The 24,310-nt window shown below is 35.9% G+C and overlaps 1 protein-coding gene across 1 annotated transcript in view; it reads right to left on the reverse strand.

Moving 5' to 3' along the window:
• The window catches only part of ANO10 (anoctamin 10), a 128,762-nt gene that overhangs the window by 86,664 nt on the left and 17,788 nt on the right, over positions 1 to 24,310 (reverse strand). The window contains exon 10 of the mRNA XM_010562398.1: positions 21,724 to 21,852. Coding sequence (XP_010560700.1) covers positions 21,724 to 21,852 — 129 coding nt within the window. The remainder of the gene's footprint in view (positions 1 to 21,723; positions 21,853 to 24,310) is intronic.

Consider the following 24,310-nt stretch of genomic DNA (forward strand, 5'->3'; position numbering starts at 1 on the left):
AACCAGATCATCAAAAAGAAAAATGAAACAGCTGTCTAAATTTTGAGGCAACAGTATTTGTCCAGTCAAACTTTATCTCTCTCTCTCTCTCATGTTAAGATTCTTTTGGAGCTACAGATATACGTAACATTTGGATTTATTCAGTATTAGAAGCTATTTAAAAAGAAGCATTGTAACAAACTTAATCCTACAAGCTCCTTTCAATTAACTGTATATTTTTACATATCCTGCATTTCAAAGGTATTTTGGAGAAAGAGCTACAAGGTAATAGCTGAAAGAAAAAATAACCCTCTACTGAGCAAAGATGATGAACAATCCTGTGCAGTGTAAAATGGCAAGTGAAGATAATATTGTACTCCTGGATGTACCCTAACAAACTGTATAACATAAACCCAAGTCACTAACTTCTTGATACATATGCTAGCTATCTAATGAGGATCACAGTTGTAAGCATATACAGTTATTCAGAAAGAACCAAAGTTATCCCAGGCAGAAGTCAGAGTTCCTCATACAAGAGAAACAGTTAAACAACAATTGCTACAACAAAATAACATACATGAAAATACATTTAATAAAGTATGTGAAGAGCCCCATTCAAACAAAATCTGACTCAGTTTTTCATGTGGTAACACGTTAGAAGTTATCAATGTGAAATGACAGACTAGAACTCAAAAACTTCTTAAAAAACTTCTTTTGAATTATCCCTGTTTAAAATCCCCAAAAAGAACACGCTGCTATTGAGAATGCATTAACTTTTTTTCTTTTAAACCTATTGAAGATAATGTCCCGTGCTTGTGCAGGCAATCACCACTCAGCACAACAGTGTTAAAAGCAGTAATGGATGTACATTATTCACTTAGAAAATTTTAAGTAAAAAAAATAATAAAAAAAATCTACTGTGTCAACACATTCAGAAAATAAAAGATGAAAGATACAGTTAAAAAAAAATACTGCCAATTTATATTTTAGGGAAGTAACTCACATAGGGACTATAAAATTATCTTTCCCATTATAAACTCCATTTTCATAATTAGCTCTGTCCCATAAAGTGGCTCGTCAATCCCACTTGCTATATTTTCACTTTGCTAACAGGCTGTAAACATACTACCTCTCCTTTTTATTAACCTTGGCTAATTAACCATCAGCTTGAAAATACATACATCTGTCTTACAGATTTTTTTTGCAGTTTAAACAAACCAACATTAATATGCTACTTTGGAATAATATTGTTATGCAACTGAGTTAGCCAGAGTCTTAACATAATGCTCACAATTTTAATGGGAAATGAAAGCTTATCAGTTAGGGAAAAAATATTTTGAAAAACCACTAATATACAAAACTGTATGAACTTTTTTTCTACTTTGTTCACCACAAACACAATCCTGTTCTGTCTGCATAGAACTTTTCACAAACAGATTTTTATCAATGTTGATATCATCACAATACTGAAAGTGGAACTACAGAATGCTTTAGTGATTGAGTATTAATTTGAACCAATATTTGAAATGTTTTGCAGTGACTGCATGAAGGTTTCAATTCAACATACATGATCAAACTGCATCTCTAATAAATACATTGTCAAAGTACTGCATGTGAAGATCTGATGCTAAGTTACAAAATAAGTGTTACATATGAAAGTGTATTTTAATAAATTATTTCCATACAACAACAAACTCTCAGGATTAATTTAAAATATACATCAGCTAGCTAAATTCACTATACTGCTTCTGTTCAGCAACCCCTACAGTCATTAACATCACGCAAATTACCTGGATCATGCACTGCATAGTGCCTCATTTGATGATAACTATACATTTTTCCATGTATTTCAGCATTGTAGCCTTTGCCAACTTTTTTCTTATAGTAATTTCCTAAGAGTACTGGGATATTTGTAAGCTAGTGATTCCAAGATGACCTTTACAGACTCTGAAGGTCATGGGCCCCTGATCCATTTAAAGTTAGATAAGCAAGTACATATGATTTACTCCTTTTGACTGTTACGGATATAGGAGTACTCTCACAACAGATTAGCAGGGATGTTGCCTGTGACAAAGGAGTGGAAAACATGAGTGGAAACATGAAGCTAGATCCAGAAAAAGAAATCTGCCTATAGACTTATTCCTAGGGGAAGTGAGCATGAACTACAAGTCAATAATGTTGATCACCTTGGGCAGATGTTCCGTTCTATGGGAAGAAGATAGCATTAGCTGCAGTAAACTGACCAAATCCCAGATAAGATATTTATACTTATTCCATTATGTAAGTTAGATAAATGAGGAATTTCAATTCCTCATTTTCCTCCTACCAATGCAAAGACTAATGCTTAGCTCTGGTAAAAATAACCCCATCCCTCAACTCCAGTTTCCTAACTCACAAATACGAAATTTAATCTTGGTTTAAACCAATTTTAAGAATACATATCATATATCAATTGATTATTTTTGTATAAAAAGAGACATCCTCATAGTGAACATTCTCTGTATGCACACAAGAAAACATATTGTAATTAATTATCAAACTTTGTGATTATCAAATTCACAAAGTGTTGCATTAATTTTTTTTCCTTCAGTTATACTTTAGTTGATTCAAGGCATCTGCAGCTAATATTCTAAAATAAACCAGTTTTACCAAGCAACACGGCAATTCACCAGGAAACAAGAATATCATGCAGGGACAAGGCAAATCACTACCTTCATTTACAATGTGTGAATCCCTCAAGCAAGAAAACCAATTATCAGATAAAAATAGACCAGCACACAGCCAGGATGGCTTCAAGCTCACTGAGGGCTTGAATGAGCACTGACCAAAAAAACCTCCAAAAAACCACTCACACAGTGGCAGAAAAGATTATACAAAGTTAGGAAAGCATACATTTGGAAGTGATTGCCAATGCTCTCTGGTAGGCAGCAGGAGGCACTAACTCTGGGATGAAAAAGCACAAATAGAAGAAAATCCTTTAAGCAAAGTAACATTCCCCTCATATCTCAGATACGAGAGAAGTCTTCAAAGTATGCCCAGCATTCATGGCATCCAACATTAAAAAGGCCTCTCCTGTGCAAAACAAAGGCAGTGTTCTGCTACGTGTCTTTATAGACAGAGCTGGAACCTAAATTCAAATATGCACCAACACAAATATTCAAAACCTGAAACCACATTAAAAGATTTCCAAAGTCAGAGGACGAAGCCTTAGGCTATTAAGGGAACATCTTGGATCTTGAGGTGGATCTGGACAGAATTTTAATTTGGGAACATATATTTATAACTGGCTAATGAAAACTATCAATGTGTTAGAAATTAACACTCATGGTCTCACAAAACTATATACTCATTAAGAGACACAAATCAGTAACACTAAATCGGTTGCAGATTTACTTTGCACTTACGAGTAAAATCTTGGCATTCACATTTACAATATTGAAATTACTCTTATTTTTGTTACTAATGTTTAAACTGTAAATGGTAAAAATTAAAAAGTGGCTACAGTACGGAATTAATTTACTTGTGTAAATTACAATGTATATTTCTGGAAAGATTTAGAAAGTTAATATATACCTTAAAAAGTATGGCAAATTATTAACTGATATGCAAATATGTTTTAATATTTCCAACCAGAAGAGCTTTGATCTAGTCCTTTCTTTCTCCTACCCTTTGTACAGTTATGTACCTGATGTTCCCTATCTACAAAAAACTCCCAAGTATTGAAATGACTCATACGCACATTTCATCTTGAACTTCTCTTTTTTAAATTCTCTCCTCCCCCCCAAACAGCTGAGGTTGAGAGCATGACAAGGTCTGTCTCTCTCCAGTTCATGGAAGCAAGCAGTATTAACTAAGTGTACAGTAGTGTCAGGAACTATTGTGAGAATGAAAACCCCAACTAAGCAGATTCTGCTTCTTCATCGGCTAGTATTTCTGCAGACTGGAGCTGGTTTGGATTCTTACCCATTCCTACAGTTCTACATTTTCTCTTGCATGCCACTATGGCACTGTTCTACTATTTTTCTTCTCTTGGACAAATAGATAAGCTTCCAGATGGGGCAACTCTCCTCAGGAATCAAATCAGGTTCATAAACAACAGTGGCCAAACCTGTGGGATGCAAGGTGGCAGCAAGACAGAAGGATGTGGCATTTTACATCTTTTGGTGGATGCAATCAATCCCTGACTACCTCAAAACACTGTGAGCCACTAAAATACATGACCATATGGAATTTCCCCAATCCAGCTTGTAATCTGTGGCCAAACTGTCATTTATGTGGATGATCCTTGATATAAGGAATATCCGTTCTTTCCATTTCCTCCAGCAGGATGGGATATTGGCTCTTCTGAATCTCTCTGTTTATTTCACAGCTATTTTGGAGTGGTTTGAGGAGGAATGTTTATGTTCTAATACACTGTGAGTAGTTAGGATAAAACCTGGGTTTTTTCCCCCATCATCTTTTTTATTGAAATGCTCAGAAACAGTTTACATTCCTCTACTCAGTATTTTTAACTGTCTCTTCTGCTCTGAAATACAGCCACAGGCATTGTGATAAACATACCAAGAGGTTATCTAGTTACAGCAGCTTTTCTTAAAACCCTGCACATCCACTGCCACTGTGCAACCATGTAATCCTCATTGAAGGGCTGATTTTGGTCCTGCTCTATCATTTTGCTGTAGAAATGGATAATGCTTCACCTCTAACATCATTAGTCATTTATTTGTGTTTTCACACTATAAGTTGGACTTTAATGATACTACATTTTAATAGACAGGTTTTTAGGGCACTAAAGCCTCACTTTTTGCTGAGATAAAAGAGGATATTGTCCTTTTCATAAATTCCAGTTGTCTAAAACAAGGTTTAGACACACCACCCAGCCCCGTACCCTGTATTCACACATTTGCTTCTCCCCTTCCCTCTAATAAATCGACTGAACCTCTTTCAAACCAGATTAGACTCTCTTCCTACCTAGTTACTGATATTAAATGTGTGAATAGGTAACAAACATTCAATACATGCTGGTCTTCAAATTATAAGCACATCCCTTTTAAGCCATTTTAACCATGTCTCACACATACTTGCTCTTTACAAAGTTGCTGAAATATTTCATACAATGAAAGCACTGTTATTCTTTTTATCCAGAAAGTTAGTGCCAAACAAAAAAGTCAGGGATGGAGGATTACTGTTCTTTGTCCCATGTATTTACATTCAGACTGTTTTTACTTCCAAGTAAAATAGAACCACTTTCTATTTACAGTAAGAAAATTAAAAAAAAAAATCAATATTTATAATCACAGCAATGTGAGAATTTTAAGAATTCTCACTCTTAGAATATATTAAAAACATACGGATAATCTAACTGTACTAAGTCTAAGAGAAGTGGCATCACCAAGAATAAAGCAGAATCTGAACAAGCTAGGTTTGCATCAATCAGCTCCAGAGATGATTCCACAGCTGCCACAGCAACAAGCAGAGGAGCCAGCCAAGAGACCAGAAAAGAAGCCAAAGAAGAGGTCAAGGCTTGGGAGCCAGAACTTGGCATCCAGGTCTTACAGCTGTCACAGACACTCATGAGAGAAGTCACTGTTGTCTACAGTTTTTGGTAACAGTTGGGAAACAGGAAGAGGAAAAAAAACCCAAATCTTTATCTACAACTACTAAGAGTCAAGTTAGTGTGGACAGGCAATACATGCCACCATTTGTTTCATCACAGCATTCTGACACCAAGCAACTACACCAAATGAGAAAAGTATTATCTGCACAGAAATGCAGTTTTGTAGTGGTATGGAACATTAGACTTCCAAAGGGATGGTTTCTTCTGGAGAAGAAATATCAGTGAACAAGATGGAAATAAAAACTAGACAACTACTTTTTTTTGTTTCAAAATACAAAATTTTGCCTTAATTTTTTTTTTGTTTTTAAAGGGAGATATTCTGTCAAACTTTCCTTTAAACGTCCCATTGTGTAATTACTACCAGCAAGAACTCTGGTATATAATCAACAGTTTTGTTGCCAAGTTGTACGTACTTTTTATAAAGAAAACAAACAAACAAACAAAACCAAATGCAAACCAAAGCAACGTATCTAGACATTACTGAGAAAAGATGAAGCTGCACTGTCTACATTAGGGATTTCATATTTGCTAATGACAGACACAAAACCCAGAATGACAACTGCACATTTTAAGACTCATTAAAAAGAATTTGCAGGATCTCTAAACAAAAGAACAGAATCAGACCAACAACTACAGTTTTGCAAAAATTAATTTTAAGTGCATATGCATGCAAAAACCCAAAGCTAGTAGCAGTTTTCAGGAAAGCTGTCTCCACAGATTCTGTGCTGAGAAGCCAAGCAACTACCACACAATGTTTCAAAACAAGAGAGGCTCTTGGAAAGTGCCAAAAGAGATGTTACATTCTGCCATTATGAACAGGAAAGAGAGGACACTTGCACCAGGATTCTCATTGGTGCTGTGAATGAGGCATATTCCATACTAAACAGATTCCCAAAGAAATATCTTGCATGCTAGTGTGGACCATAAAAATGAAGAAATGTTCACCTGTGATGAAAAGCAAAAGAAAAGTAGAAACCAAGATAATGCAACTGATGTCAAAAAAATGCATGACTCTGTCAAAGAGGTGCTTTAAGCACAGGTCAAATAAACAGCAAAACTCTTAAAAACAGAATTGGATGGGACATTCTAATTTCTCTTTTCCAATCTTTTCTTACTCCTAATCAGGCTCTATATGTCTAGTTGTACACTGAGACACAAACTCTTATTTCATTTTCTGAGTTTAGAAGAAATAACTAGTTCATAATATTCTTAACTTTGTAGTCTGATATCGATCTCCTCAGTGTCACACTTCCATATGTGGTGCTTTTTCTCTTTTTTCTTGGACCATATAAAGCATCAGAAAGCCTTCTCAAGCACACTTTTCACTGTTATACAAATCAGCCCTCTAGTGGTAAAATAATCGTGAGACCTGCCATATTCAGACATTCTATGCACCTCCTCTCCAGCATAAAAATCTTACTCTCCTATCTCCTAACCAAGGTTGAGCCACTGATGGCCTATCTACAACCTCTTTTGGAAGCTATTCATTGAAGATGACAAGCTTACTTTATCTTAAGCATGAGTGTGTGGCTTGGTTATTAAATCCAGGGATAAAAACATAATAATCAACAAAGAATAAAACTGTCAACAAAGGTACAAAACTAATTTAGCATAATGCCACAGAATTCTCCAGATTTTATGATTTTTTTAAGTATACTAATACATAGATAATAAACTCCACCATGCACTAGCACTTAAACTCCTTGATTACCAGAATCATAAATGAATGCTTGTGTTCTTTCCATTCTAAGCTACTGCATTTCCCTTCCCTAAATATATTTATTCTCTACTTTTAAATACTAGGCAGTGAACTGAAAACAGAAACGCCACCAACTCTGACCTATGTTTGTGGCAGTAATTTGCATTATGATTGGCAAAATGTTGCCAATGCATCAGATATTTTATCTGTAGCAACTCAGCTTCAAACACTGCCAGACTTCACACTGTCAAATTTTCCTAAATATTATGTTACCATTTCTTAACAGAAGACTAGCACACTAGCTAGTTTTAAAATAAAATAGACTAGATTTTAGATTAGCAAGTATGGGTAAAAACCTCCCATCCACATACCTGTCCTCCTCCTTTAATGCAGCAATCCAGCAAATCGTTATTACATGAACAACGGTCCAAAGGGACGGTCATTCTGAACTGGTACATATTTGCACATATTCAGCAGTTTAATAAAACAGAATTAGCTGTTGTTTGGCAAGATCACAACTTTCACTACATTTTTAACGACTCAAGAGCTCACTGACAGCACCTTGGTGTATTTGCAATCTCACAGGCCGTTATAATGGAGACTACGCTGGGAGAGGTCACTAATCGCCCTCCACAAAACACTGCTTATCTAAGAACACCAGACCTTCTTTCTGTTCTGAGTAGAGGCAAGCATAGGAAACCACAGCACACCATAGGCTCACAGAACAGACCCCTGTCTTTTCTCACCGGGACAAACCTGCAGCCTATCAGGTAGATTCTAAAACAAAGACTTCTTTGGAAACGCAAGCGCCAACAAAATTCTATCAACACAAAGAACAATTAACTTTTTGGCCTACGTAAACCTTTTTCTGTGTGATTTTTGCCTATCATGCACATGTTTTAATACAGACATATCCATGCCTTGATATAACACTAATTGGTTACAATTCAGAGAACAGTGGCAGACAATAAGACATTTTGTTATAATTTGTTTGATAGCTAGAAACCAATTTCTAAAAATCAATGTATATTTCTGAATTTCCTTGCAAAACCATTCACCAATGAAACCATAGTGCAGAAATGCATATAACCTCAAACGCGGGTTCAGAAGCAACAATAAAAGTAAATGTAACTACTCTGACAAGATTTATAGTAGTTGTGTTACTCTCAAAACACTCTAAATCAAGTAACGGAATAGGGAAGCACACAACTGACTGGAAAAGAAAAGCCCTCCAACAGTAATCATTGGCAACTGTCAAGCTGGAAGGACTATCCCATGGGGGCCTACAAAGACTTGTGGTGGATCAGACCCTAGTTCAGTAGTTTCATTAACAATTTTGGTGATTGAACAGGAAAATCAGCTTAAGAACTGCACATATGATATCAAGCAAGGAGAAATCCAAGTGCTCTGAAGAGCTGGATTAGAACTCAGTGATCCTGAAAAACTGAAGAAATAGTCCTAATGAACAAGATGAGATTCAGTGAATACAAACAGCTACACATTGAAAGATGAATAGCACCAATTCAGAAAAAAAGAAATATTCAGTACAAGGTCATTGCAGAAAAGACAGAAAAACCTTCTGACATGCTAAAAAGAGCATCACATAGAACATAGGATGCACCTGAACTTTTTTTATACTCAGAAGTGTAGTAAAACTTATGCGCTTACATCTGGTTTCAGGTATCATCATTTAAAAAATAGAGACAATCCTGGTAAGAACAAAACCAAGTATTTTGAAATAATTGACCTGTGAGGAAGAGGTGAAAGATCTGAGTTCATGCAGTTTAGGAAATAGAAGACAGGAACACCACAGCAGTTAGAAAGTCATCATGAAGGGAACAGTGACCGATTACTTTTCTGTACTACAAGTAGTATATCAGCTTAACCTGCACTTGGGAGATTTTTGTTAAAAGCTTTCTAACTACAAGAATAGAAAGTTCATTGTTCTCAAGTAACCTATTCATGAAAATCCTCATGCTAGGAACCTCACATCTTAGTTAAGGTTACATGATCCTCGTTCAGAGCAGGGGGAGGAAAGTTATTTAAGCTAAACTTAAGGGCAGGGTCCACAAAACATTTTGAATCTTCACTCCCCGATCAGCCAGACTGGGGGAGCTGTTACCAGTGTAACAGTGCAGCTCCTGCACTTTCAAACAGCCACCCGTGTTTTCTCCTGATGAAAAATAGGATAGATGCGAGCAGAGGAAGAACAACACACACTTGAGTCCCATTCTGACAAAGTCAAGCTTTGCCTGAGGTAGACACCACAACACTAGGCAGCCCTCTCAGGCTCTCCACAGTTTCAACACTGATTTCCCAAATGTAGCTATAATTCTGTAATATAAAGCACATTAGAAAGGTACATATGACAAAGGGACAGTTTTTAGCTATAGAGGGTAGTATGCACAAAGAATCTAATGGAAATTTATCTTTAAGTCTTGACTTTCTGCCAAAAAAATCTAAACTATCACTGTATGTTATAAAATGTATACACATGCAGAAGAACACACTTGCACTAGCAGAAATGCATCAGTATTATTGTACCAAGGCAGTATCTCTAGACAACGCACCAACAGAAAATGACAAGACAGGAGGCTTCTTTTGTTGGAAATAGAGTCAGCAAAGTTCTAAGTCTTCTCCCAAACTTTAAAAAGAAGCCACAATACAGCTTTTTATGTATTAGCCACAATTACTTTGTAGGATCCAAAGAAGCATCTGCCTCTTTTTATGGCTTCTAATATGCTCTTATCACTCGCAGTATCTCTGCAGTTCAGATGTCTTCAGAGGGAAGCTGAGCAAAGCAAGATGCAGCTGCAATTATTAATATAATGTGACATTGCAAAGGAAGCTGGATTCCCTCCCCGTTTTTGTTCAGTGTTTCTATTAGAAAGGCAATTCTTGCATGTAGCTTCCCTAGCTAAAATTTGAAAAATGTGTCATACAGCTGTATGTACTTTTACACTTCAGCTTCAGAAGACATTTTACAACGTACAGCTTTTGATCCATTGCTGTACCAATTATTTTGTAATTAAACTGCATAACTATAGATCTCAAAGTTTAATCTACATAGAGGGGGTGGGATGGAAGAGCAAGCTGCCACTACTGTTATTCCCTCCACGTTCAGAAACAGGGAGGGAGGGAAGGAGACATGGAAAACAGACTAAAAACTCAGTGGATTTGGAACATCTTATTTTGAAGATTTATACTAGAATAAAATTATTATAATACTATAACAGAGCATCCACATGAGGAGGTGCACCTCTAACATGTCTTTTTCAGTAACTGTCTTTGTTAACATCTCTGGGTAGTTAAGGTCTTAGTGTAACCACCATAGCACCTGAGGTTGCTTGGAAAGCCTGAGCAACTTGAAAGATTCATAAAAACAGAAAAACAAAATGGTAGAAGGCTCTACCTATACTCAGCAAGTGCAGAACTTGCAATTCCAATCGCACTGATACAAAGACCATGCAGTTGTGAAAGAACTGCAGTCTCCATACTACCTAGGAAATCAGCAGTTATGTTTTGTGTTACATGTGGCTTTCAAGATACGCACCAAAATAATCCAAGCTGGAAGTCCTGAAGAGGCAGATCGACTCATTCCTTCTGACATATCCAAAGTCAGTTTTATTTGGCCATGAAAGGACCATCCAAGTTTAGGGAAGACCAATTCATAAACCTATTAACATAATAGTACCAGTGTCACTTTTCAACCTGCTGTCTCTATGGGAAGGAATATGGCCACATCCCATTCTCACTATAAACTGTGCTTTTGATTCTTAAAGGACAGCTTGCAGTAAGAATTTAAAAGTAATTTTAGTCTCTGGTAACTACAGGGAGTGGAACAGAAACAGGAACACTTGCAGGAACACTCTACAGTCTGGGTTGTGGACTCCTTATTCACATGTAAGGAGTTATCCCTCAAATCCTTCCTACATACACATCTTATACTTTTAAAAAAGTGTAATAAACTTTCCCCAGTATTATTTTGTTAAACTGGCATGAAAGCCACTGGAAAGACGTCAACTAATACTCATCATATTTCTCCTGCTTCCTCCCACACTTCCTCTAATTACACAGGAAATAAAGCAGAACTACCAAATGCAACCAGTGTTAGAATAAACTAATACTTCAATTTTCTCCAACATGCTATTCTTCAAGATGCATTAATAATTTATGTTACAAGCTATTCCTAGTATAGACATTTTTTTTTAAAGTGAAGCCTTTTAGAAGCTAGAAGAACAAGAAAGTACTTGAATTCAATAACTTTATTTGCTAAGCTATAACAGTAAAAATTTAAACATTTCCTTTTATAAACTGTTTATTCCCATGTCACTGGATTTTAAGCCAAGTTTCACTCAGAATTTGCAATGGTTATGAACTTCTGAAAAAAACACACAGAGATGCAGATAAACTCAAGTATTGCAAATTCTATATTTCAAGTTTAATAAAAGATACCCTTATATTTGATATTGGTTTATCTGTAATCCCTATACCACGCACACACATACTTTTTATATTACGACAAATCCTCTGACTAAAACTAACCTTGATCAAACATATTATGGTTTATGAATTCCCAGCAGCTTCTAACTGTATCTCCTTTGTATTATTCATTGTAGAGATTTAGCCGATTATAGACATGCATTAGAATCTCCCATGACTTCAAAAGGACTGTTCAAGGTATTAGAATAGAAAGCAGCAGCATACCAGGCAGCTTGCACACTGCCACAGTTAATGAAAAATCCCTTTGAAAATTACACATCATTCCACTAATTTCTTCTGATCAGAAGAGTGAAATACTGGATTGACACTTCCTTCCAGTGCAAAAATGAAGTAATTAAACCCACTTCTTTTGATATTTACTTTACAGCATGACTCATGACTATCTTCAGCTGGCGTTTAATAAAAAGTTTTCACAGAGACTATTAAAAAAAATTAATTCTATACTACAGCCTTTCAATCCAATACTGCATTTTCTTGTACAATTTGAGTTCCAAAATCAGTTTTCAGTTAAGTGTGCCAGGTGGCTCTCAGCACTTAAAAAATAAAATAAAGCAAGCAAACAAAAAGAAAGGGAATTTTTTTTTATAAACCCATATTTTAAAAAGCAAATGATGCTTTGGAACTTTTTCTGAAGAGGGTCAGGAGGGGAGAAACTATAGCAACAAATTTAGCTAATTTTTAAAGAACAGAAGTTTCCAATAAATGACTACTAATTACAATACTAAGCAGGTGTGTAACTAAGTCAACAACATAAATACAAAAGTCAATCCAGAAGGCTTAATGCTCCAAACCAGAGCGTTGGAAGTTATTGCAAAGAAAATTTAATAAAAGATAAGCAAATTCTTCTGCAATTTTATAACTGGAAAACACACAAGCATCAACATTACATCACTAAGACTCTCTCTGAAAAGAGGTGTTTTTATCTAATCAACAATACAGAGGCTCCAATACATGTATGACTGGCTTTCTCCTGCTATTTGGAGACAGTTTTACTGACCTCCTGATCTCCACATCTTTTCCAACTGCAGCTGCAAACCCCACATTTTCTACCTTTGGGTTCCCTTACCTGCTCAGAGCCACTGATTTTCACTCTCAATCATCTGAGGATACAAATGGCAAATCGGATTTATCCTCCAATGCTACACACAGTTTTAAAACCAACCAATCCAACCAACCAAAACATACAACCTTAGACAAAGAAGTTATATAAAACTTCAGAGACAGGAAGAACATCACAGTCCCTGAAAACAAAGGCTTCTAGTCAGAACGATACAAAGAAATGCTGCTGCAAACTGCATCACAGATGTATGGAAATATGGTATCTGAATCCTATAGCCCTACATTCTCTAGGAAATGCCATTATTCAGGCTTGTGCTGGCAGCTATGGATATCAAATTTGCAGAAAATTATTTAAATAATTTCACTTAATAAACTAATATGTTACCTACAGAACAAAACAATTCAGTTCCATGAAATGCTAAGCCAACCTTGGAATGGTTGTGAAGCCAGGAGGCTTTGAATGTTCATACTCTACCTTGTCATTAAACAATTACTAATCTTAATCAAGTGGAAGGTAAACAATGAATATTAATAGGTATTAACTTGGCTTTTGTCTGGCCATTCAACTTCCAACTGCCAGCAAGGAAGCTGTACATCCTGATCAGGCTTGAGTTGAAAATACCATAATTTATACATTAAAGGAAACTTCTTTGTGGGAAATATTAAGCTAAGTGGGTTTTAAAGAGATCTGAAAGTCTGATTCTTATAAAGTTCTTTAAAATGTCTTGTAATTATCCCCAAAGATCCATTCTCTATTCATCTTCGCTTTTGAAGTTCTGTCATTTTGGCAGTCTTGCAAAATCCCAGAAGGAACAGAAAAAAATATTCTTACTCAGTCTTCTGCTGTTTTTCCAGGTTGACACTTCTGAAGCACTTACTAGCATAGTTAAGGAATATGCTCTCTTCCAGGAAGAATTCCTAAGGTATCTCTCCCATCCATCCTTCCTAGTATACTCATGGTTTAAAAATACAGTAGTATCTACCAGATAATGTTAATTTCATGAGGAATGGCACAATCCCAGAAGACACACCCATTTCTGCTTCTTACTGAAGGGACCCCAACATGAGCTAAAGCATTGCTGTGATCCTTCTTGAAAGTTCAGGTCTTCCACCTAACTAGCACCTGATACCTTTGTAGCTCCCTGTTCCTACCACCACCTGGCTGATGGCAAGAAGAGAGTATTCCCTTTTTGCTATCACTGTTTCTACTGAGATACCTCCCAGCTTTTCTTTCCCAGTGAGAGGGCTTCCTGTGCCACCAACTTCTTAACCTCCACTATAATGTCACACCCACACTGGCAGTATCCAATTTAGAATTAAAGTCCTTACACAGAAAAGACAACTGAAAAAGCAGCAGAGAAAAGCTAGAAAAATCCAGGGTAGAATACACATGATGAAGCTAACAGTATATTAGTTGCTTAACTAGCTCTTTACTATAAAATAATTCAGGTTCTTTTGAAAAAGTGGATATGCCATTGTATGAAAGCATTGCACACTTTCATATGAAGCTCTGGCCAGCTCATTTTCAGTAACGAGACAGGTCCTTAAAAAGGTTTACACTGCACATTACCAGATCCTGGGAATACATTTTGAGGAAGCATGACTACATAGCTGGCTATACTAATATTACTCTTCCCTTGGCCTCTGCTGCAGAAAGAATTGTGGCCTAGATAGACCCATGATCTGACCCAGCTCAGTCACTCCTTTGTACATACTCCTAGTTCAACTGCATCAAAATAATCTGTTAAAAAAAAAAAAAAAGCTGTATTTCATACACCAAGTCTGACCTTTACAACCAAGACATGTATTTACTTAAAGATGAAAATCAAATTCTGAATTGCGTCACCCTAAAGCAAGAAAAGAAAGTTACTGTCAAAATACAATGCTTCAGTTGGGGTAGACACAGTAGTAAAACGCATCAACACATTTCAGTTATCAGGGTTGAAAAACCTGATGCAATACAGTGGTTTCTTGCTGTCCTACATATTACTACACATACCCCATATTTAACACATTTCAGTGGTTTTGTGTGGTTTGAACAGGACAATTCATTCATCTGTGTGATTATTTTTCAACTTCCAACACAGCAATTTAAGAATCTGAAAAAGGAAGTGTTTAAGAACAGAAAATAAGGACGAACAAATTAAAATGACTCACAAATAGGAAAATCCACAAATACTGTTTTAAATTCTGAGACTTTCAAAACGCCATTGGACTATTTAAGAATAGATAGATGTTAATATTCATTTTAATTTCTATACTAGCAAAAAGCCTCAGAATACAACCAGCAACTAGAAACTTACTTAGCTCTGAATATTTTAATGTTTGCTTTCATTCTGACAAGCTTTTGCCATTAATCTTTAAGATTCAAAGTGACCAAAAATCTACACTAAATCAGAATGAATATCTCAAAAGAACCAGTAGATGGCAATAAAAAGATCTGTGATAAATTTTTATTTTAGAAATAAGCATAATCCATATTAATGTACAACCAGCAAAACTGTTGTATTTTTTAACCTCGTTGATATGGTCCCAGGAGTCTGGTTCAGCGGCAATCATTTATAAAATTTTATACAGACAAATCCATAAATCCTTCTCCCATCTGAAAGGTTAAAATTCTCACTAAGGTGAGAAAAAAAATCCCTGAGAGCAATCTGTTCCCCTGTTACTCAGAAGAATAACTGATCGAAAATATTTCATAACTTCATATTCAAACTAAACCTACAGTTTCAAGAACCTTTTGCAAAGTACAATCTGTATAAAATGCACAGAAATTTGAGTTCATTTTTTTGTCAAACAGTAAACTAAAGAATCAGTAAACTTTGTTAAGTCTTTATACTCCAGTAACCTTTAGAAACTTCCACTAGGTGTTATACCAACACTATTCATCAGCATCTTCTGGTAATTTTTGCCAGGGTTTCAGCTTTAAATTAAAATATCAAACTATTTTTATGCCTCACAATTGCATATCTAGAAGTAAACCAAACTGCAGTGGCTTACCTGTCCAGGCTAGAATATAAAAATCAAATTACTATTTTGTATATCAAAAATGAAAATGTACACACCAGATTTTTAAAAGAGGACTTTTATATATGATTGTGTATATGTTTGCAGCTGAGGTAGAGGTATTCTTGAACAAAAACAGTATGTTAATTGAAATCACCAGTGGCTTGGATTAATCTTTTTTAACATTCAGAATTAGTAATGCTGCAGAATTATTTTATGTATATATACATCAGTGAACCAAATAATTACACAATTTACACAAAGTGCATTTTTCCATTTATCTTTCTGTATTTTTCTATTTTTGGCACAAGTGCAAGCACAGATAGGTCTTGGCTAGGGTATCTGTTTCACTAAAATATAATACCTGATGAATAAGCTTGCTAAATATTTTCTCAAAAAGGAACTGTCAGTAAGGCTTGTACCTTACCATGAAACATTACAGAAAAAGCCTTACGTGTAACTTCCTCATTAATATTTATTCATTATACCTAAATAATCAATTTTTTTTCCTATACACTTAACTATTAGACAGAAAATTAAACAAAAAAATCAAATATTTACCAGTAATTACTCCTCATTACATTTATACCTGAAAACTGACAAACTACTTGGGTTATAAATGAAACACACTCATGTGGTATATATGCATGCATATAAGTATGCATCTTAGTATGGAAGAAACACACTGCCACAGAAAAGAATTAGCGCATGGGAAGACAGATACCTGGAGACTGTTGCCAAAAAAATTTCAGGAGTAAGAAAGTTAGGAGTTGTACAACTGCTTCCAGAAATTATCTTCTCTGATTAAAGAGCAAATAGATTGAGGACAAAGAAAGAATACACACTGCAACTAGCAAGGAGATACAAGGGGATAAGCCCACATGGAAAGCACTCCTTATTTCTTTAAAAGTGGCACTGGCAACTTGGAGAACATACATTGAAAACCTGGAGGGGGCCTGTTGGACGGCTGCCAAGACTACAGGGTTGAAGAACCTGACATATGAAGAAAGGCTGAAGGAACTCAGTTTGCTCCACTTAGAAAAGAAAAGGCTCGGGAGGGTGGGGAGGATCTAACCATGGTCTTCCAATGCCTAACGGGTAATTTTAGAGAAGACAGAGGTGCCCTCTTCACAAGGATGCACAGTGAAAGGACAAGATGCCATGAACCACAAGTTGCTTCAGGGAAATTTTTTCTTGCTGTAAGAAAAAAAAAAAACAAAAAACAACAAACCCACAATTCTTTGCCATGAGAACAATTAAACAATGCAATAGTTTGCCCAGAGAAGTGGTGGACTTTCTCTCACTGGAAGTATTCGAGCCTTAGCTTAGCTTGACAAGGACATGGACAACCTCATCTAGGGTTCTGCTTTCAGCAGAAGGCTGGACCAAGTAATCTCCAGAGGTCCCCCTTCCAACCTAGACTACTCTCCAATTCTGTATATGAAACTCTGCGGCTACCACATTTTAAATTAGTACCTGTCACAAACACAGAAATAATTTAGAAAAAAATTGCTTTATACACAGCTGTTTTGCTTCAACTTTGCACTGTTACAACTCCATTAGTGTCAATGGATTTATATATGCATGTATGCTGATGCAGCCTCTTTTTCTGCATTTCTTCCAGTTTCTCTACTATGTAAAGATGGCCAATATGTAAATATACTTTGCGTATCTGCTAAATCCCAAATTCCTCAATTCTACACGAATAAAGCTGTTTGCTCCACACATACAGAACACTATACCGAACAGAAGCACGCCTCAGCTCCACCCTGCCGGAATGGAGTCTTGTATGTTATTGCTAAGAAAAGAGGCAACTAGAGCTGTTTCTTAAAAAATAAAAATACAAAATCCCAGCTTTATCAGGAAAAAACAGATAACACTGAAATCTCTTGCAAAGCATTTAAGGATTTTTTTTTAAAAAGGAAATTAAGGGAAAAGACATTCATTTTGACATAACAAGCCACCTAAAATTGCTTTTGCTCAGGAATTAGATTCAAAAGACCTTCAGCTGCACTCAGGATGCAATGCTTACCAATTTTGAAGTTTATCTGGAAAGCAAAGTATGATGATGCCTAGAACCAGATGATAAGTACACCTTCTCATCTATTAGAATCCAAACTGCTCGACTCTGGTACTGTTTCCCAGTTTCTTTGGCACATCATTTCAGAAACAACTGTCAAGTTTACTGCTGAGCTGACTGAATGTTGGGACCATTACATTAAGAGTGCTCAGCAGAAGCTCAAAGAGCTTCTACTGTACACCAGGAGACATTTGATGAAGAAATACGCTTAATAAAATGGAACTCTAGAGAAAAGCAGATATACCAGGCAACTCTCAACCACTTTGACTTTGGATCAGCTAACACTTCTAAACATAACACCACTAACTATTCAGCTTTATTAACAAGTTATGATTCCTGTTTTCCAGCCTTTGATAAATGGACTGTCAGCTCCTCCTCACCCAGAAAAAACAAAGCTTAAGAAAGGGTTACTTCCCTTATTCCACTCCATACCTCTTACAGAGCTAACTTTTAAACATATATATATATTTTATGAAGCTCATGAAGATCTATTTCAAATCCTTGAGGACTCCATGAAATCAAATCCACATGGCCCAGCTGTTTATTAAGCCATGTTTACTACAAATATGCTAGTGTTGTCCTTACACTAAGGTCCTCATACTCATCTATACCAGAGCTTATAACTACATTCTTCCCCAAATTATATTTGTAGACTGTAAGGTCAGGTTTTATATTACAGCTGTCAAGTGGGCCCTCCATTATTAATTTAGTATTACCAAGCTAATCCCCAAATGCCTCAATGTGACATAAAACATCCAGGCTACGTGCACCTCTGCATAAAAGCTTTCCATTAGTTTACTCATTTGAGTGCTGGATACACAATGAGTTACTTAAGGAGATTAGGATACATTCATGTTAAGCTGTATTTTACAGCTATTGCTTCATAACACCCCTACTGATGTACTGTTAAAAAAAAAATACTCATCACTACTAAGAGTTGTACATGCAACTGATTTCTTGGACTCAACTTTCAGAGTTTCACTGACACCGATTTGATTAACATTCTTTGAATTTATGAGAGTCCACATGAACAAAACTCTTTTTCAACAATTTTCAAAGAAAAGTAAGAAAGCACTGCAGAATTAAGGTTACACCTTGTTTTAACCCACTCCCACAACTATTCAAACTTCTTCAGAGTAATATCCTTTCTTTTTCAAATCAGTGTAAGAAGTCAGAGGTGACTGTGAACAGTTTCACACAAGCACAGATGCTTGTTTGGAATGTCCTACTTTGCAGCTGTAGTTCATACCAAAACTATGTGTCTATGGTAAAGCCTGAATAACTAAACATACTATGGGATATAACTATTTTTAAATTATGTTAATAAGGGCTTACTGTTTCCTGCTTTAAGGACATCCACCTACTTCTTTCTGTTTGAAAACTACACTTGCTGCACTCGGTTAGCATCCATCCATAAGTAAAGGAGGGGAGTTTCATGATTCTGCTCCTGGTTCAAAGCGTGTTGCTATGGAAGCAGATGTTGGATTGATGAAAATAGGTCAACTGTTCAAACAAAAAAATTTGCTGTTTTAATACTTAAAAATTATTATTAAATATTATTTTAATATTTACCATTATTTATTCTGAAATGCTTAATATTTTATTCTATTTAATTAGCATTTACTTTGCTGATACAATATGTATTCCCACCAAAAGTGTAGACAGCAGTAGAGTTAGTGTTGTTAATGAAAAAAAATTATTTTGCATAAATCTGTAGGGGCTGGGTACAGAACGCTTATAAGAACATCACACACAGTGCTTCATTACTTCTGTACTGAGTGATGTCAACTGTTGCCATATAAACATGTTTCCATTTGAAGAGTATTAGTATTATTGTTATTAAAAAGCACTAACTTTTTTTTTTTAATAAAAGAAAAAAAAAAGGACATTGCTAATACCTATGCTTTGGTAAGAACAGTGCTTCTTCTATTTAGCTTTGCATCAAACATATCTAAATATTCAACTGGAGTCTCAATTACTTAAACCTGATAAAAATATTTAATGACAGCTAAGATTTAAGTAGGTTACTGCATCAATTGAACATGCGAAAGCATACATAGCCTACTAAAAAGAAATTTCTTACGTTCCTTAACATTTTCACACTGCCTGCCAAGCTGCTCAAAATAGTGTAAACACACCATAAAATTCTCATCTTCATCTGCACCAAACACCAGAAAGTAAAATAACTTACCTGTATCATGTGTTTCTGAATCTCTACTAGGTGATCTAAAATGCTTTTCTATCAACACCCTGACACATCCAATAGAATTTTTTCCTACATTGACACTGATGTATTTTAGATGCACCAGGTTTGTCCTAGAGGTTTAATGTGATATGTTCTGATCCTGAATTTTTCCTCACAACTGAAATGCACAGTTTAATCATTAATAAATATAGTAAAGGTGCATGGCAATATTGCCAATACAGATTTGTGCTCCTCTCATCTTCCTGTTAGATGAAGTAATACTTACAGCAGAAAAGACAGTGGTGCAGAAGTCCCACAAATTTAATTCAGCACAAACCTACAGCATTACTGTGTGTCTTCCACATACAGTTACTTCCGTCCTGCTCCCTTTCACCAGTGAACTGGGTCAGACAGCTTCCCCCAAATCAGTTCCCTCATCTGATTCATCACGCACCAGATAAAAGAAAGTGCCAGTGTAACAAATAAGATAGGAATAAATACCCAGGAAGCAAAGGCAAAAATAGCCCCATCTCTTTAAGCTGCTATAAATCCATACTGCTTACATTTAGTCATACTGTTTTCATAATATGATCTCTCTGGATATGTTGTCCAGTAATGAACTACAGCATTACATTTAAATTGCCAAATTATTTTCATATTAAAATACCTCACTGAGGTTAATACAAATGTTCACACACACATAATAGAATACATCAGGCTGTCCGCAGATGTGAACTTCAGTAAACCAGTTGACACAATTCACGATTAGAGTTAACTCTGCAAACCTTGAGGCTTGGAAAATAAAACTCAAAGCAAGCTTGTAATTCATTGCATAATGCTTAACATCTGTAAAAACAACAACAAAGAAGTATGTGCTCCTGCTGTACCTCTGTAAGGCAATGCAGTTTAACAACTACACATAGACAACCCAGACTTTTTGCCACAAGAAAAGTAATCCAGTTCCTAAAAACTAAAATAGCATAATGATGAAAGTCAAGGCAATGCAATACAAGAAAGCTCCAAAAGATAGATATATAAGGACAAATTCCGACAATCTCAATTATATACAATGCCCATCGACATCCCTCCTTGTATGAAAAGGAATGACATTCAAGTGTTTACTACACAGAATTAGGAAAATATGAAACCCAAATGCTGTTAAAATCACTAGTATTTACAGTCATCATACATAATTGTTTCAGATAAGCCTTATAGGAAACATCCATAAAGATGATGTAGGAGGTCTTTATAAGATATGCTGGAGTCACAAACCAAGTAGAGAAATAACCAGTTCACAAAAGTGCGGTTATTTTGCTTCTTTAAATAGCACTATTAAATTCTTGAAATACAAGAACCAACAAATACATGGTATCTTGGGAATGTATGTAAAAGTATGGCAATAACATTCACAGTACATGAAAAAATAGAAAAGAAAGAAATCAAAAAGCAAGACTTTGAAACACTTCTTTGATTGAGAAATCGACATTTCCTTTTAATATTGGCGGGTGGAGGGGGGAGTCTACTTCCTGGTATAACTTCCACTGTTGTTCATGTTATTTGCTACTAAAACACACACACTGTTTTGAAGGCAGACTTACCTCTACCAATGCCACAGTCAGAATAAGGTCCATTTTTGAATCTGGGAAAAGGGCATTCACTTGTGGAGACATTCCAATCAGCATGCAATTAGTAACAACTGATATTACACTCATAGTTTCAAAAGCCAACTGAAATAAAACACAAATACATAGTTACAACCATTATCTCTAACTTACTAGTCCCTGAATTGCTCTGGACAATACCTCTCTCTTCATTAAATCCTCAGAAGACCCATTATTTTAACTTTTTATTTTCCTTCGTCTTTTGAATTCTGTGGCATAAGACTTGTTTGGCAAGCAGTCTAGACTTCATCAGCTTTAAGAACAGGCAAGGACAAGACCACAACAAGGTTTGCAATACCACAAAGACCACCTGGCAACCCTGAATTTTTCTCAAATTTGATTTCTCTATGTGCCTGTATGTGTGTTTGCTGTGAAGAAGTTAAAGAGTATTCTTTCACAATTCCATAGTACTGTAAAGACCTTGAAAAGTTATTTAGAGATCACTAACATTCTATGTGTAGGTAATGTCAGATCACCTCCTGAAAAACTCTGAATAATCCTACAGGAAAAAAGTGGAGAGGAAAGCAGCCTTATCCCTGCTATCTTCAAGACTCATAACCTCAACACATAAAAGAGTATGCACTCATCTACAGTCATACTCCTGAACATAAATCTCTTTCAGGATAAAGGAAAAAATGCAAAATTCCTAGAGGAACTAATAGTCCAAACACGCTGGGTTTGGAGGGTTTTGTCTGAATGTTAAGTAACAGGAAAATGTAAGGATGGTTCAGAATGCCTTTTTTAAATCACTACCAGTTATACAAGCTGAAATTTGTTGAAGGGAAGATTTACATTTAAACGCATGCAATTGTACAAGTCTAAGAAGCTTTTGCCTACAGAGCTCCCACAAAATGTCTGAAAATATTACTACAGTGTGACAATTACTTTTGCAATATAATGTTTACTTATCCCAAAGTCCTCTCTGGAATGAGAAAGACTGATGTTGAATTGTAACAACTGTCACAATGAATTAGCAGAAGTAACCTTCTCCTTGACAACAATCTGGTGACTCAGCTCACCTGATAAAGTAGCTCCAGCATTCCTTTAACAGACATCTTTCAGCCAATATTCTAACTTCCCACATGAAACAGATAACTAATAGTAGCAATGCATTTGCTCTGTGAATTAAAAATAGTGACTCAAAAATGTAGTTAAAAATGTACACTATAAAAACAAACATGACTGTACCATTAGTGTTATAGTTTTCCAACCTACTCCCTAGATTGAAACAAACTATTCTAGCAAAAGCAAATGCTATTAATATACCTGCAGTTATGTTTGGGACTCATGACCACAGCTTCATTTACCTGGTGGTCACACCACTGGTCAATGCAGCTGTGCCATCAAGATGTTGGCAGCATGGATTAGGACCAAGAAGATGAATTAAATGTTAAAACGTAATCAGACTATAATTTACACATTTTTAATGATCTAATAGTAAAAGACTTCTCCTATAAGTTCATTTCATTAATACCTATGTACATGTCTAATGAACATTGCTCAGAATACTTGGTTTGCATGTTTTTACAGGATGTTTCATTTGAGGTTTCCTGATTTCCTTTCTCATCTCCCATTTGTTTCATTTGGTACCAACATTTACAATCCCTCCAAATTAAACAATCCACTATCTCATTGTGCCCTTTGCCTCCATTAAATATCATTAGAAATGTTGTTAAATAAAACTAGAATATGGGTCATCCCACAGAAATTTTCTCTAACCTACCTCACATTCCTTATCAGGCTACTGCTGTTACAGAATGCTAAAGTCTCTAGATGCGACTTAATAGCCTTCCTTCTTTTCAGAAAACACTCTGGTTTTGGAAGGGTTTTACAGGGCTTATTTTTGGTCAGAATCGGTTCACTGATGCAGCATACTCAGCACACTCCGAACTAGCTGATGCTAGCATGGTTGCATTGGCAAACAACTGACGACAGAAAATCTTTAACCCAGTACAACTAGCATGAAATTGTTTAGATAGACCACAATGTTCAGGCTGTGCAGAAAGGTCCAGCTCCTGCTCACAGATCCAGGTTATTTTAAAATTAGTCAGCTTGAGTACCAGTAATCTGTTGTGGAAGGTGGCAAAGATGAGCTACATGAACACATGGACCACACTTGAATGAGACTCAAACAGCACATCACAATAACGGGATAAGATTGTGAGGCTATAATACCACAGCAATGTATATAAATTATAGAGGCTGTTAATATGTTTTGGAGGGCTTTAAGGACTTTGTTTAGCGGCTTAAATGTAGACCTTCATGATAAAGCAGAACTCCCAGCTTGCTTAAGGCTTTTGCTTAACATTGACCTATTCTCTGATTGGAGGAATAAGAAGATTCAGAAAGCCTCAGAGCCAGTTTGAGCCAGGAAAAGGAGACATAGTAACTACTAGCCTAAAAAACCTGAAAGAGAAAGAACCTGCCCAGAGGAGAGAAAAAGGACCCAATGAGAGAAGACAACCCCAGACCCGAATATTACTACTGGATCAGACTATGGTGTGAGGGGCAGCAAGTTAGATTG

This window comes from Haliaeetus leucocephalus, unplaced genomic scaffold (genome assembly GCF_000737465.1).
Source record: "Haliaeetus leucocephalus isolate CR32 unplaced genomic scaffold, Haliaeetus_leucocephalus-4.0 Scaffold159, whole genome shotgun sequence".
Lineage (NCBI taxonomy): Eukaryota > Metazoa > Chordata > Aves > Accipitriformes > Accipitridae > Haliaeetus > Haliaeetus leucocephalus.